At 42.9% G+C, this 19,383-nt stretch overlaps 1 protein-coding gene across 1 annotated transcript in view; it reads right to left on the minus strand.

The window, feature by feature from the left end:
* The window catches only part of MAN2A1 (mannosidase alpha class 2A member 1), a 111,957-nt gene extending 103,912 nt beyond the window's left edge, over positions 1-8,045 (minus strand). Inside the window, exon 1 of the mRNA XM_032095476.1 lies at positions 7,379-8,045. Coding sequence (XP_031951367.1) covers positions 7,379-7,513 — 135 coding nt within the window. The 5' untranslated portion in view covers positions 7,514-8,045. The remainder of the gene's footprint in view (positions 1-7,378) is intronic.
* Positions 8,046-19,383: the final 11,338 nt, after the last annotated feature.

Below are 19,383 nucleotides of genomic sequence, written 5' to 3' on the forward strand. Positions count from 1 at the left end.
CACTCCTGTGCTTACACAGGGTTGGCCTTAACCAACAAAATTTTCTCATGTGAAGGCAACACAGACCCGCACACCTTCCTCCCACTTGGAACAAGTGTCCACACCTGTTAGATGCCCTGAGAAACCTGCCACTATCACCACATGAATCAGCTACATAAACAGCTCCTTATGCTTCAGTCACTCTGAACCCTTCAGCAGTTTTCATGCCCCAAATACTCCAGAGCAGTCTGCTTTCCCACTGCCCTCTGCTTGTCCTTCTCTGTTCGCTTCTGACACCAGCCTGATCTGTCGCAAGGACTCTCCAGAAAGGAGCACAGTGACACCCAACACAAGGAGGGAAGCCCAGTAACACAGTGGGAGAGCAACGTGTTTTATTCTGAGGAAGTAGAGAGTGTTCAGTTTCTCCTATCTAAACACTGTACATTGTGGAAAATATGTTAGTTGGAACTTTCATTTCCTGAGTGAACACACACTCCTTCTCTAAATGCAGTGGCTTTCAACAGGCCACTAGTGATCACTTCATCAGGAAAAAGACAGCTAGCTCAAATAATTGAAGAGAGACTATGACAGGCCCACAGATGAGGATATCTCATAGGAACAGACAGGCAGAGGAAAATCCAGATTAGAGACTTCTGATGTTATGTCAGCTGGAATTTGGTTATTTGCATCCAGACTCAGCCAGCAACCACCGAGTGCTTGGTTTGAAACAAGCCAGAGCCCATTCCCTTTCTCACCCACATGAAACAACAGGAGACCACAAAGGAGCTGTCAGTGTCCTGCGTTAGAGGCTCTGGTGTACCAAAGATCTGCGGTGAAGAAAGCGGAACACCACAATGGACATAGCTCTCCGAAGGATGTGGAATTCAAGGTCACTGCCTATCCACATTCACTACAGTAAGCAGTGAGGAAACTGGACTCGAAGTCTCATTTTCTGGCTGCACTGAACAGCAGTCATCATAACAGTTTTCTGCACTGGTCTTGCCAGTGATTATATCCAGGTACATCTCTAGAAATCACATGCTATCTTTTTCAAAATCTTGATATAAACTCTGATGAGATGCCAGCTTATCAAGATGGTAAGACCAGGATGCATTCTCTGTTCTCTATCAGAGCAGTGAAGAGAACATACCAAATACACAATTAAATGGTCACCTCCTGCACAGAAAAAAAAAGCAGTTACAAGTCAAAAATGCAACCCAGTGTACCATCAAAGCTTAATATTTGATCACACTGTTTCAGCATGCATTCTCTTTGCAAGGGAGGATACAGAACAAAAAACAAGCATACAATGTTTCAGTTAAAAGGACAAATCAAGGTTTAAAGGCTTTACTGATCCATACAGAGGGCTTATGCATATCTGTGACAATGAAAATAACATAAGTAACCTTGTTAGTAATTTCCTACCTTTAAAACACTATTCTAAAAAAGCTCACTTTACAGAGACACTGGAATTCTTCTGAATTAAATAACTACAAAAGTCTGTTCTCTTAAAAGAATCACAAAGTTCTAATCCAAAGATGCAACAACAAATAGATTTTAAGAAGCTGATGGACTTCCACATTTTGCTTTATCACCAGAGGCAGCAATAACAAGAATGTTTAATGTACTATTACAGTAGACTTATGTTTCATGCCATTTACAGAGACAAATATAAGGCATGCTGTCAGGGACTACTTTTGACACCACCATCACTGACCTGAAGGCAAGGAGAATAAACTGAATATTTCCAGATTTCTAAGTCAATTAAACTGAAAAATGTCCACTGCTGCTGTGACTGATCCATTTTGTGTTCATCTCCTTTTTGATCCTCCTCCCTATCCTATGCTGAATCTTTATTTAAATGTCTAGCAGTACAAAAGTGAAGCATGGCTTATCCGCCACTAAGAGTAAGAACTTTAATAATGGTTATTTTCATTCAAACAAGTCAAAACTTAAAATAATGTATCAGACAAAGAAAAGCTCAAGTAAGAACTAGAAAACCTCTCTTCGTTTAGTTGATACAGTTAAGTTAGGCAATGACTCTTGGTAGCAGAAGGATGTGCTCAATTAGAGTTACTGTTTTGTAGAATATATATTCTGTAAAATACATTTTGCTCAACATTTCGCACCAGATTTAGAGACTGTAATTGAAGGAGGCTAATAGCTTCTGCTTGACTGCTGCTTAGACAGAACTTTACACAAAATGTGCAAGCAACAAAAACAAATACGCTCTGTGAACACTAGGAAAATAAAAGAATTGGTACTGACCTGTAATTATGTTCACAAAGACGGCTGCTCCTGCTTTGCAAAGTACTAGAAGCTCAGCAGAAATAATCCTAAATTTTCATTATTTGCACTCAAGATCATTTCCATGATATTCAAAGGCTTTTAGACTGTGAACTTACTAAGTGTTGTTAATAGGAATTTGTTTGTTTGTTTTTAAATAAGTCAACATGTTTCAAATCCAGAAAAATTGATTCCTTCTGTGGATTTCTTCACTCAACACTTGATCTCCTCTGATGTAAAACTCCTAAGAATGCTAGTAAAAGTCACTGCGCCCAGTTTTTCAGTGCTCAGACGTCAAAAAAAGAGTACTTTGAAATGATGTACAACCTTAACTATCACTATTCACATTTTAGAGTGACAAACAAACATTTCCTAAATACCTGACTATTCTGCTTCCAATACTTCTACAAAGCTAAGTCCGGTTCCTTGTTATATAACAAAGGTCATAAAGCTCCCAAATGAGCTCATGAAAACACACCAGTTACTAAGAACATGGAGCATCAAAACGTGTTTTTATACTCCATGTGAGCCATTGATTTCAGCTACTTCACTGTGGCAATGTATATAGCAAAGCTTCAGCTGGAAAAGGTATTTATAGTGTATCTATGGAGCATGGTACCTATCAAGCATGAGCCCAGTGGAGACTCAGGGCTGACTGAAGGCAGAGCTTCCTTACAGTAGGGGAAGTGATACCTCTGCAGAACCCCAGAATAAAGTTCATAGGGTGCCTTTGTACAACACACAGATCAGAGAACTCTGGTGTTTCTGCCATGTACTTGGTCCTAATTTCCTGCCACTACTGCTCCACCCAACTGTGATTCCTATTTTGGCCAGGTGGAACTACTGTCAAATTGGCAAACTCAGATGAAATAACACTCCATACAGGAACAATCACCACTTGTGATATTTATCCTGGAGCATCTGATGCATTGTGTAAGCATGAATACAACAACAAGCTTCTGCAGTACTAACTGCCAGGACACTTAATGATTTGCTGAAGGACACAGGAACCAAAAAAGAAACCAAAAAAAATCAAGTCAGCTACTTATAGAGAAACTGTACTTGATCACCTCCCTTTGATTCAGTGCAATCAGTGAGTTCATAAAAGCAGTTAACAGACATGAGATGAGAGTATGCTTCAAATAATGGTGGTCAAAGAGGGAGGTGGGGAAGAAAACACAGAGAGATCTTATTCAAATAACAGTTGTTTAGGAAAAGTAAAATGGTAAGCATGGACGTTGCTGTTTGTTTCTGCTTTGCCTTTTAATAAAGTTTAAAGAAAATAACAAAACCAAAATAAAGTATCTCTTGGAGCTGGTCCATTTATCCACAGAATCAGAGCAGGCTTGACTTCCACAACTGTATTTTCAGAAACAACCTTTCACACAGTGCAGAGATATTGTCCCATAAAAGCTAAACCAAGCCATGTGAAAAAGTGGTTAGAGGAAAAAGCTCAAGTTCAAAGCATTACCTGCCAGGTAGTGACAGAGTATGATTCAATGTGATGTCATTTCCCCTTGCTTAGCCATAAAATTCACTAAGAATTATCTTTCAATGTAAGACTACATAAAGGGCATATATTTCTAATGCAAGATACAATTACAAACAAACCCTCCACTTTTTTTTTTTTTTTTTAATTGGACTTTTAATATGTGCCATGCATGCTTAGGTGAAACCCTAGAAACCAAATAAACACTCCACAACCTTCTGTAAATGAACAGATTTTACGGATCTGTTATAAGTGATAGTAAAGTTAGTTGAGAAAGCCATTAGGCTAACTATTTTTATTCTTCTATATGAGTCCACAATCCAGAATAGGTTCATATGGGTTTATCAGGATCTGGTATTCATCTGTAGACAATAACACAAGTTTTTCAAGATAAGCTGCTTATGGATGTCTTCTCAGACTTGATTTGAATGTAGCTTTCACTCAGTAGTTATCAATTTAGCCCACACATCACTCGTACATGACACTTGTTACACAGGCAATGTCATAGGACTAAGCACCACTTTGAACCTTTCTCCACTCTGCAGTCACACATGATTTCTGAGAGAATATTGTATTATTGCTAACAAAACCAACATACTCAACCCTTTCCCCACTATATTGTACTAGAAGAATCTTACACAATGATCTGTACTGACAACTGGTACAATAATAACCTAAAAATTCACCTAAGGCTCTCCCTGCACCTTGAGCTCATCGCTGCACAATGTTGTAACATGTAACCCTAGCATGGATAAATGTGGCAAACACTCACAGTGAAACTGACTATTGATGCCAGCTTTTGCAACACAAACACCAAAAAAGACACAAAGTCAATGCTGTGTCCCAAGCCTGACCATGAGTTCTGTTTAGCACCGCAGTGAATAAATATTTGTACCACAGCATTTAAATATTTGGTTAAAAAGCACATAAAGATATCTGTCTATGAATATTCATCCATCTTGGGAGATCTTGCCCAAAAATTTTTCTGCAGGACACTTCTGTTGGTGTCCTGAACTCTCAAACTAGTGAGCAAGTTCTGTAAGGGCAACTCTTCATTACACCGACCTACACGGAGAAGCCTAAGAGAAGACTGAGTCTGATGCAAGCTACCTTGAGACCAGGCAAAGAGAAGGCATCTTGCTTTGGAAAAAATGTAGAAATGAAAATGGAGCAGCAGTTCTAATAACTTATTTTACTACTGGCACTAGGTATCATGACACTCTAGGTGAATGCAGCTCAACAGGCACTACCACCTGAAAAATCCCATCTCGAGTTCAGACAGAATACCTAAATAGCAAATGCTTATAAGCTAAACAGGGGACTGCTTCCAAAAGTACCCACTTCTCTTCGCTGAGCTAACTGTAAGCCACGTAGGTCAGAAAGAACAAACTAATCAATGTGCAACTTCCGGGACATGAAAGGTGACGTGTGCTGTTAACCAGAGCTGCACAGAGGAACAGCAAAGCACGTTGCCAAAACGGAGAGGTATGAAGCGAATCAAATCAGTAACATCTGAAGGAAAAAAAAAAGTCTCAATTCCTTTTTCTAAGCTAAAAAATTCTGGCCTTTGTAATCAAAAAAAGAGAATGCATTATTAAATCTACTGTCTGCTGCCATAGTTTTTTACAAACAAAAACAGCCTGAAGGTTTTACATCTGTGGCTAGTTTCATTTACAGTACTTTGAGCTCTGGCAACACTGCACTAACACAAACAACTTTTTGTCAGCTGAGATAGTAGTATTAAAGTGTTTCTCTCACATATTTCTGGAGGCTTCTATTCCACTCTTCATCTTTTGCATTTATTTGAAACTGATGTTAAAAAACTCTGAAAGCATTTGCTAGGTGTCAGAGGTTTCACAGCTGTAACAAAGTGAAACATTTCTATCATAGGCATAGCAAAAGGAAATGACAAAATAATATTAATTTCATCTCAAAAGATATAGCATTAAGAAAGGAAAAGGTAACTGTTTCACCCAAAGAAAGAACAAGTGAGAGGCAGAAGTTTCTCCAGTGAGAATCAGAAGCCTCAAAGAAATCTAGACATGTAAAAGGCAAAAAGAGTAAATAGCGACAGACTGTTCTAGAAGACCAAGGGGAGGGAGGAGGATGAAAGGAGAAACGTTTGTCTCTAGCTGACTACACCACCTAGAAGGAAGAGGCCTGAAAACAGATTAAGTACCAAACCCATGCTCACAAGAGGTAAGACCATGTTACACATCCAACCGGGATTACACTGTAGGACAGGAACTTCAACTGCAAGACACTGACAATGGAAGACAAAACACATCTAATAAATCCTTGTTCACTCAACTATTTCAACCCAAAATCTAACACTAAAAATAGAAAACAACACCCATGGATGAGATTTCCTGTTACATACTTCACCTGTATTAAACTCAGCCGGTTGAATAATGACACATTAACTCATTTCCTCACATAAGATACTGACCATATCCCCAAAGCAGCACTTGTACTCAGCTTTTACAAAAGCCGCATGTGGCTTTACTGTCCTGCTGGAGTTACACATTGAACAGACACAGCTGCTGTAGCCAGCCTTGTCTTGTTCCTCTTCTCCTCCTCCTCTTGTTCTCTTCCTTCCTGCAAAAACTAAAGGCTGACCTCTGAACTGTAACTTGAAAGAATAAAGGCAGAACAGATCTGCTCTATTTCTTTACATTTAAGTCGAGGCTTCTGTCTTTACCGCTAAAAAAATGATATCAATTATTACTTTTGCACTGAACGAAACAAGAATGGTTCTAACAGAGGGATAATTGTTACTTTTAAACTAAGCCTTCAGAGTTCTTTTATTCACTTGAAGTCTCACTCCAATACTAAAATATACTTTCATTCAGTCTGTTAAAAAAAAATTAAAATAAGTACCAAGTAGTGCAAGCAGAAACAGGTTATAACTTTGTATTCTACGTGGTGGGGTTTTGCTGGGGTTTTGTGTCTGTAAGAACACGCAGCTGTGGATAGGCAGCAGTATTCTGCCGTTCTGCATAGCAAACCACGTCCTCTCTGAAATACATATTTCTTCTCATGGGCAAACATTTCTTATTAGAACACAACCACGACACACAGCTTTTAAACTTCTCTGCCACGCAGCCAACACAGGAAAGCGAAGAACTGAAGAACGGCGTCGTTTAACCATGCGGAGCAGTCGGGTCAGCCAGTTACGGCACCAAAGCACGGTTCAGCGGAAAGGAAAGCAGCCACCAAGTCAGCATTTCCCTAAACCTACCTGTTGTTGACACGGCTGAGGTCCCGAGTTCTCAGCTCTCCCCGTCCTGCCCGCGCACGCCCCGCACCCCGCTCCGCGACCGGAGAGCCGCCCGCGGAGCCGCCGCAGCGCGGCCCCGTCCCGTCCCGCCCGGGCCACCCCCGCCAGACCCCGCGCCCGGGCTGTGCCCGCTCTCGCCGCAGCCCCGCGCCGGGCCGGCACCAGCGCCGCCCGCAGGCGGCCCCGCTCGGCCCCCGCCCCGCCGGCCCCGCAGCCGCCGCGCCTCGTCCCCGCCGCGCCTCGGCGCTCCGGCACCCCCGGCAGCGGCGGGGGGACGGTGGTGGCGGCACCGCCGCCTGCCCCTCCACCTCCGCCCGCCGCGCCCCGGCCGCCGCCCCACTCACCTTGGGGAAGGTGCCCTCCCGCCGGGGGCTCTTCGGATGGTCGAAGTGGCCGCGGTCCAGCATCAGGTACAGGGAGAAGATCACCACGCAAAAGACCCCGCTGCCGAACACCGTGAACTGCCGGCTCAGCTTCATCTCCGCGGCTGCCGGGCCGGCGCCGCCGCCGCCGCGCTGCTCCCGCCGCGGCCGGCGCACCCGGGCCCCTCTCGCCGCCCCGCGATCGGAGGCGAAAGTTCTCCCGCCGCGGCGGGGACCGCAGGCGCCGCCGCCCCCGGAGCGGGGCGGCCCAAATCCTTCTCCGGAGAAGTGCGAGAAGTTGCCCCCCGCACCCCCTTCCCCCGCCCGCCGCGCCGGGGCCGAGACCCGTGTCGAGACCCCGCCGGCGCGGCTGAGAGGCGAGCCGAGAGTTTCCCGGAGCGGATCGAGTTCGCGGGCAGGAGAGAGCCCAGCGGGGAAGTGGCGGCAGCAGCACCGCCGGGCCGACCAAGCGGCGCTGCTCCCTGCTCCCTTCCTCCTACTCCTCCTCAGGCCGCCTCAGCAGCCACTCCGCTCCCCTTCGTTGCCCGCACGCGGCGCCGGAGTCTGGCACCTCCTCCCCCGGCCGAAGCGCTGCTGCCGCCGCCGGAGCACCCGGGGCCGCAGCGCACAAGCCCCGCGCCGAGAGAGCCCCCGCCCGCCCGCCCGCCAGTGCCGGCCCCGCCGCCGCCGGAGCGCCGCGTCACGGCCGCGGCTCCGCCCCCGCCGGCCCGCACCGCCCCGGCGTTCGAGACCCGGGGCGAGCCGCGGCCGCCGCCCTTCTGCTCTCCGCGAGCGGGGGCAGTCCTGCTGTCCGCCCCCGGTGCGGCGGGGCCCGTCGGGAGCTGCCCCGCGGCCGCTCGGAGGCGCCGCGCACCGATGTCCCCGCTGCTGCCGCCTCCGCCCCGTCGGCGGTCGGTGTGTGGCAGCCTCCGCCGTGGGAAGTGAGGAGGCTGGAGGAGGAAGCGAGAGGAAGGGAGGGAGGGCTGCTTGGGGACTCCGCCGTCCTGCCCGCGCCTCGAGGCGGCAGGAGACTGGAGGAGAGGGAATGCAGGGCGGGGGGAGACCTCCGGTACCGAATGACCCTGGAATCCGCGTTGTTCAGCAAAGCCCCGTCCACCCTTCTGTGGGGACCCTGTTCCCCGCTAACACCATTAGGCACGTTTGTGAGCCGCTGCAAGCTCCAGCTTGGGTCAGGCTTTTCTACGCATGAAGGAGTACAATGTTACACGGTGCTTTCATGCCACGTACCGCGTGTTCCTGCAGGAATGGGTCACAGCTGAAACAGGCCGGTTCAGGGACGGCCACTCAGGTTGTGCCCTCCGTTTGGTAGCTTTTAGCTCCTAATTCTTACAGCTTTAATCTGCTCGCTCTGAAAACGTTCATGCCTGATGTCTGCTCGTGCCCAATATTTCGAGGAAGTACTTAAGATGCATTGGCTGCCATTGGGGATTAGGCACATCCTGGGAACATGTTCTACCATTGCGTGTGCTTCTTTTTTAATGACTGTCATTGACACATACACCTATGCCTTAAAGTCAGGACATATGTGTTAGAACCACTATTTATTTCCTTTTGCCAAGAATATCATCCCCTTCCCACCCTGCCTCTTCCCTGCCCCACAGTTGTTAAAACTGTAATAGTTCTCAAAAACTTGGCCAATCGATTTCAGTAGATCTTTGCAGGAGCCAAGAAGCTTGTATTATTGCTAAGTTTCCCCATGTTTGAAACTTTTTCTGGTATCTTAGAGAACATACTTCAAAGTTTGATTATTCATAATTTCTCCTTCCATTTCTCCCACTGGACAAAAATTTGAAATGTTGGATTCCATATTTGAAGAGCAGTAAGGACTGCTTCAGCCACTGAGTAGAAATGTTAAGAGCTACTGTAGTTGCTGAGGGGAGGGGAACCTCAGTCCATCCAGCTCTTACTGTTTTGATACCAGGGCCAGCAAGAGGTTCTCCGGGCCTGGAGATGTATCTCAGGTCAGCAAGAAAGCACCTCAAGGGCAGCACAAAGGAATTCCAGCCACTCTGGCCTGTAAGTCAGCTTCTGGTGGTGGGGAGGGCAATTTCAATGCCTCTGTGCACACTAGTGTCTTGTCCTGTTGAAATGCGTGTAACTCCACCTGGGAGTTGAGGAGCCAACCAAAGGCTTATCGGTCAGGATTAAAGGGAGGGCGGGGGCAGGTGGCATTACTGTGGGATTCTGCAACAGGCTGCCTCACCAGGGAGACCAAGGACATGAGTACCTCCACAGACAGAGAGGAGCAGCCTCATGGTCACAAGCCCTAGTCCTCAAAGGGGACTTCAACCAGCCCAACGTCTGTTGGAGGAACAACACAGCCGAGCACAGGCAATTCAGGAGGTTCCTGGAATGCCTTGATGAATACTTCTTTCTCCAAGTCATAGATGAGCCAGTGAGGAGAAGTGCTATGATGGACCTTATTCTCACCGACGAGAAGAGGGCTTGTGGGGAATGTGAAGCTCAAGGGCTGCAGTAACTCTGAAATAGTAGAGTTCAAGATGCTTGGGGCAATGAGGAGGGAGCACACCAAGTTCACCGCCACGGATTTCAGGAGAGCTGACTTGGCCTGTTCAGGGGAGCGCTTCTTAGAGTATCATGGGATAAAGCCCTGGAGAGGGGCACAAGGAAGTGGGTTAATAGTCATGGACTACCTCTTCCAAGCTCAAAAGCAGTGCATCCCGACAAAAAGGAAGTCAGGCAAAACCACAGATGACCTGCATGGATGAACAAGGAGCTTCTGGAAACTCAAATACTAAAAGGAAGCCTATAGAGGATGGAAGTAAAGACAGGTATTCTGGGAGAAGTACAGAGCACTAGTCTGCATACTCAGGTATCTGTTAGGGAAGATAAAGCACCAATAGTATTAAATTTAGCCAGGGACATCAAGAGCAAAAAGAAAAGGTTCTATAGGTATATCAGTGGTAAAAGAAAGAATAGAGGACATGTGGGGCCTCTCCAGAAGAATACAGGAAGTTACCTGGGACATGGAGAAAGTTGAGGTACTTTATGACTTTTTTGCTTCAGTCTTTATTGGCAAGTGACTTCAGCCTCCCTGCCTAAGTCACAGAAGACAAAGGCAGGGATAGGTAAAATAAATAACCCTCCACTGCAGTGATGCCATGAAGATTTTTGCCTTTTCTTTTATACCCCTGTTATACCTTTATACAACTTCTGTATTCTTGGTGCTTTTTGCCTACGTTCTTGGACTTGTTTGTCAAGCTAAGAGACTAAACATTTTAGAAGCTTTGTAGTTAGGGATCAGTGTGCCCCAGACCCCAAGGTCCTCTCCAGAACACATTTTGTAAACCAAGATAGAACCATCCAGGGGAAGGTTCCTTGTGGAGGGGGGCTCACTTGAGCCTCACATTGGGGAATCTTTGACAGACATGATAATTAGTAAAACCTATAATGTTATACTCGATGTTGGGGGGGACTCACACACTGACACACATACTCGGGTGGGGTGCATCTCGATGCATATGACCTGGACGTGTGCACCTAAGGATCCTTAAAATAAATACCAAGGTAAAATCCCTTTTCCCCTTCTAACCGTGTCTGACTCTTTATTTTAAGACCAGGAAAAGGCATCAGTAGGAGATCAGATTCAAGAACATCTAAGCAAACTGAAGGCGCACAATTCCATGGGTTCTGATAAAATGCATCCACAGGTCCTGAGGGAACTGGTGGAGGAAGAGGCTAACCCATGTATTTGAGAAGTTGTGATGGTCAGGTGGCGTTCCCATGAGTGGAAAAGGGGAAATATCAACCTTATTTTTAAAAGGGATAAGAAGGAAGACCCAGGGAACTACAGGCCAGTCAGTCTCACCTCAGCACCCAACAAGATCACGGAGCAGACCCTTCTCAAAACTATGGCAAGGCACACAGAAAACAAGGAGATGATTGACAGCAAACATGTCTTCACTGAGGGCAAATTGTGCCTGAGAAATGTGGCAGCCTTCTGCAATGGGGTTACAGCACTGGTGAGTAGCGGAAGAGGAAATGATGTAATTTACCTGGATTTTGGCAAAGCATTGGGTACTCTCCCAGATGGCTCTCCTTGTCTCTAAACTGGAGAGGCATGGATTAGATGGTGGGGCCACCCACTGAATAAGGAATTGTCTGGATGGTTGCACTTAAAGTGTTTGTGGTCAATGGTTCAATATCCAGGTGGAGACCTGGTGGTCATCAGGGGTTGTTGCTGGGACCAGCACTGTTAAACATCTTTGTCAGTGTCATGGACAGTGGGATCAGAGCACCCTCTGCAAGTTTACTGATGACACCAAGCTATGTGGTGTAGTGGACTCGTTGGAGGGAGGGGATGTCACCCAGAGGGACCTTGACAGGCCTGAGAGGGGCCTGTGTGAACCCCACGAAGTTCAGCAGGGCCAAGTGCAAGGTCCTGCATGTGGGTCAGGGCAATCCCAAGTACAAACACAGGATGGGCAGAGAATGGATTGAGAGCAGCTCTGGGAAGAAGGACTTGGGGGTGCTGGTGGATGAGAAGCTTGTCATAACCCAGCAATGTGAGCTTGCAGCCCAGAAAGCCAAACATCTCCTGGCCTGCATCAAAAGTGTAGCCAGAAGGTCTAGGGTGGTGATTTTTCCCCTGTGCTCAGCTATCATGGGAGCTCACCTGAGGCATTCAGTGCTGGGACTCCCGACATAAGGGGAGGTCCCATATGGATCTTCTGGAGCTGTCAAGGGACAGCCGTGAAGGTGGTCAGAGGGCTGGAAATCTCTCCTATGAAGATGGGCTGAGGTAGCTGGGGGTGTTGAGCCTGCAGAGGAGAAGGCTCCAGGGAGATTTCATAGCACCTTCCAGTACCTACAGGGGGGCTACAGCAGAGCTGGAGAGGGACTTTTCACAAGGTCATGTAATGATAGGACAAGGGGGCATGGCTTTAGACTGAAAGAGTGTACCACAGAGGGACATTCATTATCAGGTGGCTAAGAGAACAAATGTCACATCCACAGGCCTTTTGAACTCTTCCAGACAGGCAATTCCACCACTTCCCTGGACAGCATGTTCTGATACCTACAGCCCTTTCAGGTAAGAAATTTGTATCCAATCTGAACCTCCTCTGGCACAACTGAGGCTGTTTTTTCTTGTCCTGTCCCTTGCCAGGGAGTTGTAAAGAGAGATAAGGTCCTCTCTGAGCCTCCTTTTCTCCAGGCTAAACACCCCCAGCTGCCTCAGCTGCTCCTCATTAGACTTGTGCTCCAGGCCCTTCATCAGTTCCTTTGCCTTTGTGCTGGCTCCTTCCTGTCCTACTTTGCTTTTTTCACCAGTGCTAAGCATGCATATTCTTAGGACTCAGATTGATACAAATAGACAAAGGGAGGGACAGTTAGTTTCATTTTAGTTTCATTTTCTTAAGAAATTCGGCTTGTCTGAGCATACACGCCTTTTTCGTTTTCTACTTCAGTAGCTTTTCAAGTTCTGGATGCAATAACCTACATTTGACAAAGATGTAATATTAAAAGCACTTAATTTTCATGTTTCCTCAATGTCAGATCAATCACTTTTATTTAAATACAAATGAAAAATCAACCAGGAAATGGTTTAGCAGTGCCTCATTGCCTACTATTAGTATCATGCTGCAGTGCTTGCCAGTCTTTGCATTTATCGAATGTGTAAGGCTCCAGACTGCAAAAATCAATCCACTTTCCAAGCAGTCAGGTCATTCTTCTCTAAAATATTAGGAACTAGTGAAGGAAAATAAGACATTGCTTTCACCTACATTGAATTTATTTGCTTGTTTTTTGTATATAACTTAATGTTAAATGCTCATGGCTTAAGAATTAGACTGCATTGACCTAGTGTAGATTTTGAAACGTTTTGATATGTATTGATCTTGAAACACTATATAACAGTGGAGTATCAGGCAATTAGCTAAGCCTCTTACATTTTCAGAGCTGAACTGCTGCAGAGATTTGATTTTTATAAGATACTTGTACATATATATATGTACATATATATATATATATGTATATTCTCTTACATACAGAACTGGCATCCAGCTGCATTTAGGGTGCATTGTTTTAAATATATGTTTAGTTTATGTCTTTGTTTAACCATACATCATTTAGAAAGAGAAAAGTGATGTGGTGCTTCTCTTTTAAAATCAGAATGTTGAAATCTTATGTCTGCAGGAAGTTAACACAGAAGTCGACAATCAATTACCTCTGTTATCCTGGAACTCTAAGTATCTCAATCATTATATTAATCTATTGTAGATGGCACTAAACTGCAAAAGCATAGAATAAAACAGTGCAGAATGCATGTCCATGAAGATTCACAAATCTCTCTTTCAAACCCATGGAAGACCTTTGTTTTTCTACAACCAGTCCTGACCATACTTATCAGTCCATTCAGAACTGTATCATCCCCCTCACCAGGTGCTGACACCTTTCCCAAGCTTTTTCATGAACCATATGTCTTAACCTGTGTAAAGGATGTTTTCCTTGAGCACTGAAATAATTTTTCCTAATGCATGGCCAGCTTGCCCACCAACTGTAGAAAAGCCCTTTTCAATTGGAAAACTTTGAACGGAATTGTCCTGCCTAAATCTTAGATGAGTCAAAATATCTGGATTCCAGGGTGCAGAGAGCTCCACAACATGTGTTAATTTACTAAGCATGGCATGACAAAAATCAAGAAGTCGCCTTCAAAGATCTTAGAAGTAAGATGTGACAAGCCACAAGTTGTTAAGTCTCGCTGAATGTGTGTTATGAAAGCTTCCTGACTAATAATATGCCATTCTGTAACAAGGAATGCTCAAATCAAAATGTTAAATACCAAAAAGCAAAAAAAATTTTATTGGACAAGGCTGTTCATTCACGATGAATCTCATCATTATGCAATGTATCAATGTATTTTTACAAAGCAAAAGAATGCTTGCTTTGTTTGCTGAATACTACTGGATATGTGGTTTCTATTTGTACACTCAATCCTGTCTTTAACTTTTTGGCCATTCCCTTAAAAAACGAGAATAAATACACAAGAAAAAAATGAACAGTGTATCTGCTATACATGCATTTTATTCTCAAAATAAAAGCTATTTCAGCACAAAGCATAGATGAAGCACAGAGAAGCTACTGTAAACAGTGCAGCACTGGCTCTAGGAGTAAAGCATAGGCTGAGCTAAGGAAAGAAGTTCTGAATGTTTTGATGGGGCTCCTTCATAGTTGTTCAGTTCTTAAGAAATACGGTCATCAGTGCTATTATGCAATACTAGAGTTGCACCCACAAAAAAGATGTAGTCAGTTTTCTGCATCTCTAAATACCCCAAAAGTACTAAGTTCCATCTCTAGAAAGCATAACAGGAGGGAAGTATTTAATTAAAGATAGAGGATATAGCATTATCATGATTATTCTCAGAATTATCCACAACTGGGAAACTATTCTGGAAACTGCAAATATTTAAGTGCAGCTATAGTCTAAGGAGAATAAAGCAACAACAAATGGGTGGGGATAAAATTCTGCATTAGCAACATCAAAGCAAAGAACAATGTCTCAGATATGTCATACGAAGTTAGATAGAAATATCCGTTTAGTTTTCTAATTAACTAATATTGATGAATATTTTAAAAAAGCAACAAAAGTGCTCATTAGGGCAGCAACCATTATACTTTTTTAAAAAGCCACTTTCAAGTATAAAATTAGTAATATCTACTTCAGAAACTCTATTTTGTCATTGTTAAGTCTAGTAACAGAAATAAGTGTCAACCAAACTTAGCTTATGTTTTGCTGTGATATATTTGTTTAAAATACAGTCTTGATCGTCTGACTTAGCCTCTAAAGCACAAAAAATTGATCAAATATCAGTCACCTACATTAAAGATTAAATGTGTTAGAGACATATTTTGCTCTTTTTCAGCATTTAACTTGGGTTAAAAAAGCGCTAATTATTATGGAACATCATTACTGTTCTCATGGATGTTTTGAATCCACAAGTTTGAAATTGTGTGTTCTAAGAAAAAAGCCAAACATATCCACAACTCTCTCTCATGTTGTGCAGCAATGGCCCAAGCAGCCAGGATGGTCCAGGAATACATTTGACAGTGAATACTGTACCATGTTTTGAAGTGATGCCTTGGAGTGTATGTGAGTATATGGGAATGTGCTATTTCATGACCCACCTTAATAGAAAATAACTGTTCATTACTACAGAATTCCTAGATCTTTATTTGAAGAGATAATTCACTGTAACTTCAAATGCAAACAGCCCTAAGATAATGTTAGATGTTCCTAACATTTTGGTATACAAACTAATTAAATCACAGCATACATACAAACATACATTTCCTGGAATAATGTTGACAATATGGAACAAAATTTGCATATGTCTATTGTTGCTTCCTGCCTATTGAAAGTAAAGCTTCAAATTGCAGAAAAAAAGTGTGGTGTATTTTCAGATTATATTCTGGTTATTATTTGTTCCGTTAATCTCTTTCCATTTCAACTGAAGATTACATTGTGAAAAGAATATTACAAATCAACTTTACCTTTTGTGAAATACCTTTTACTCTTTGTCCATACAGTTGTGTATGGACAAAAAGCTTGTGAAAAATTGTCGTTAATATGTGAGGTCTATACAAGACAACCAAAAAAACCCATTCTATAGGCAGCCCAACTATAAAGAAATGATATTATTAGAAGGAAAAGGCAAACAAAAATGGACAAAAATCCCCAAACATCATGGCAGATTCTAGTAGCTATAGTTCTTCTGACCAATCTAATCCTTCTTGTCTTCCTAAGTTACCCTAAAAATACTTAAAATGTCTAGCTTTTATGATGCTGTCACATGTATCTCACAAACGTGCTAAAGATTAATTCTAGCTAAACCACTAGAAATGTTCACTAAGCAAAGTGATAAACAGCATATCCCCCCCTTCCCCAGCACCCCCTACAGAAGAAGAGGTTTCTACACTGCTGCTCCAGGCTGTTTAGGGTTGAAGGAGGTATTGGCAGCCTTACTGCTGATTAGCTGGTTGAGATTTCAACAGAACCTTCTGCAGTAAATGTGTGCATTTGTGTGTGCACTACAAAGCAGTGAATACCTGAAAAATAATACAGAAAAATAATGTACTTTATCAAGATGAGGATACCATAATATATTATAAAACAGAGAGAATGCCCATTACTGTGTCGAATACCTTGGAACTTCCTCCCACCAGCCCGTTTTTGAGTATAAACTGATTTGCCATATATCCAACCCTGGCAGCAGGGAGACAGATGACCTGCTAAGGGCTCATGGGCAGCAGTGCCCGTGTGCAAGGACTCTGGAGGATGCTGAGGTGTTACCTTAAAAAGAAACAAAACCCCCAAACCAACAACTACTTTACAATCTGGAACATGTTGCAACAAGCTTGTATGACCCTTGCAGTACATGACCTATAGTATAGGAATGCATAACACTTAGTTGCATTACTCCACTATTTCGTCACAATTTAGAAAGAAAAAAAGGAGAAAGATTCCAGCATTATTTATGCAGTTCTGGTAAAGATGGCCCCACAATTCCTTTGGGAGATGCACGATGTCACACAGTGTCTCACAGTTACAGCGTTTTAGAGGTCTAGTTTGAAAGCCAAAAAGGAAATGCAGGAGGAGAAAGAGTGGCTGTTCTGTTGACAGCAGAACAAGTAAGGCATAGTTTCCTATCATTTTGATCCTTCTTCTTTGATTTCAAGTAATTTAATAAAGGATAGGCACCATCTTTCACAGTGGTGGCATTTATTAGCCTATTTTCCCCTTGGGAAAAGATACATTTAAGTAAGTTAACTAATAATGTTAAGCTGACTGTGAAACTTCTCCAGCAGAAGGGCATGAATCAGATGTCTGTCTTCTATCTGATTGTCCATTTTTATTAATTCTGCAGGACCACAACTTATTTATCATTGTTTTTCTGTAACATGTGATTGATATTTGCTAGTGGTTTTAAAAGTCCTAGAAGAGACAGCAGACATTAGTGTTCTTATTACTGAGTTTTATTTTTCCTCATTAAATAAGGAACGGTGCTGAGATTTTGGAGAAAATATCGTCCTCTGTCATGTAAAGATTTAGTAAGTGTAGTGTCCTTCACCACCTCAGCAGAGAATATTGGAAACTAGTACTCATAAAAATGTGTGCTATCAAGTACTGCAACTATCCTCAACTCAAGTAGTCCTCAGATTATTGTGAAATGACATTAAGCAAGAATCACTAAGTAGTTATGATAACATCCTGACATTGTATCTTCACTTTTCTTCTAGTGATGTTGCCTTTCTTCAGCCAGTGATTTACTGGCACATTAGCTCTTTCATCTCTTTCTTTCTGTTGTGAGGAAAAATATGTCAACAAAGCGGAGGAAATTTTCTCCCATTCTCCTCTCTGCTAGAGGCAGTGGGGAGAGGATTGACTTCTACAGCTTTTTTCTTCACAGCATGCAGACTTCGCCACAAGCAATCACATACTTGTCAACATGACCATAGCTCCTCCTTGACCACCTTGCCAGTGTCAGCAAGGTACAAAAATGTTGGCGCTCCTTGTGGTGGTAACAAGTAATACAGGTGTCTGATCTGCACACAGAAATTCACATTGTATCATTTTGTTCTTGCGTTTGTAAGAAATTGGTATAATTTTCTGGCTCATTTTTGCCATCACAGGACGAAGCCATTCAAGTCTCTTCACTGAAGTCACATGCTGAAGGTACGAATCTTTGATTTCATAACTATTAGGACCACAGTCTCCCTTTCAGAGAGGAAGTCAGTTTTGAGGTTTCTCTGTTGGTTTTGTGTTTCATAGTTTTCTTTATTTGGTTGCTAGAAGCCACCAGCAGAAACTTCGAAACCTTAAGAGACAGAGAAAACAGACATGAAAAAGCTCGTCCTTAAAGCAGTGTAACAACTGAAAAGGGGCAGATGAGAAAGAGTATATAGATCAGGTAGACTGGGAACCCAGAGAAAGGTGGAACAACTGAATGACAGAGATTTAAAATTATCAAGCATGGGCTCAGAACTTTGTAATGAAGAAAAGTAAATTAAGACATTTTTATGAGGAGCTTGTCAAGTGCTTTAATGACATGATGCTCATACAAGAGCATGGCTTTTGTGGTAAAGGTCTTGAAGGCCCTGCTCTGTGTACTGGCAAATGAGACTTCAGACAGGTGCTAGAAAATTCTGGGTGGTGCAGTGTTTCTAGTAGTTCATGCCTGCTCTACTCTCAGGAAACCTTTAAACCCTTTGCTGCCCTTCAGGTGAAGCTTTATTTTGATGCATATCAAGTGGATAAGAAATTATTTAATTATATACTAATAATGAGAGAACGTACCTTCAATAACTTCTGCACTACTTACAACCTTGAATGAGAATACTTTGGACGGTATTGAAGGTTTGTGACAGAATTACAGATTAAGATAATATTCACACTTACACATTTGAACTGTAGAGCAAAAACACCGAGACTGAATTATGGTGTTCTATAGAATATTTTTCTGCTTCCAGTTTCAGCAAAATTGTGCATATTATGAACTGTGGCTATTGCTTTATATTTGATGTGTAGCTAATTGATGTCCAATAATTAAAACTACCATCTCTTTGCCATTGATGATATTCTTTGATGTTAAGAAACTGAACACATAACTTGATGAAAATATATGGCAATTTTTAAGATAATAATAATAATACAAATAATTAATCTATTCTTTCTAACAGCTTTATATTATGTACATTACACAGCAGGCTACTCACTTATTAATGTATTTTGTAGTAATAGAATTAGTGAAAGTTCTAGAATTTAACTTTGAAATTAAATCAAAACTCTTATTAAGATTTAAAGCAGATTTAAACTTACTTTAGTTACACAAACACTTATCTAGAAGATGAAAACTGCTCTGAAGTTACTAAATCAGGTGACTTTGGTTTCTGCTTTAAGAAACCATAAATGATCTGTTACTCTCTTTTACTTAATAGTATAGCAGTAA

This window comes from Corvus moneduloides, chromosome Z, assembly GCF_009650955.1.
Source record: "Corvus moneduloides isolate bCorMon1 chromosome Z, bCorMon1.pri, whole genome shotgun sequence".
Lineage (NCBI taxonomy): Eukaryota > Metazoa > Chordata > Aves > Passeriformes > Corvidae > Corvus > Corvus moneduloides.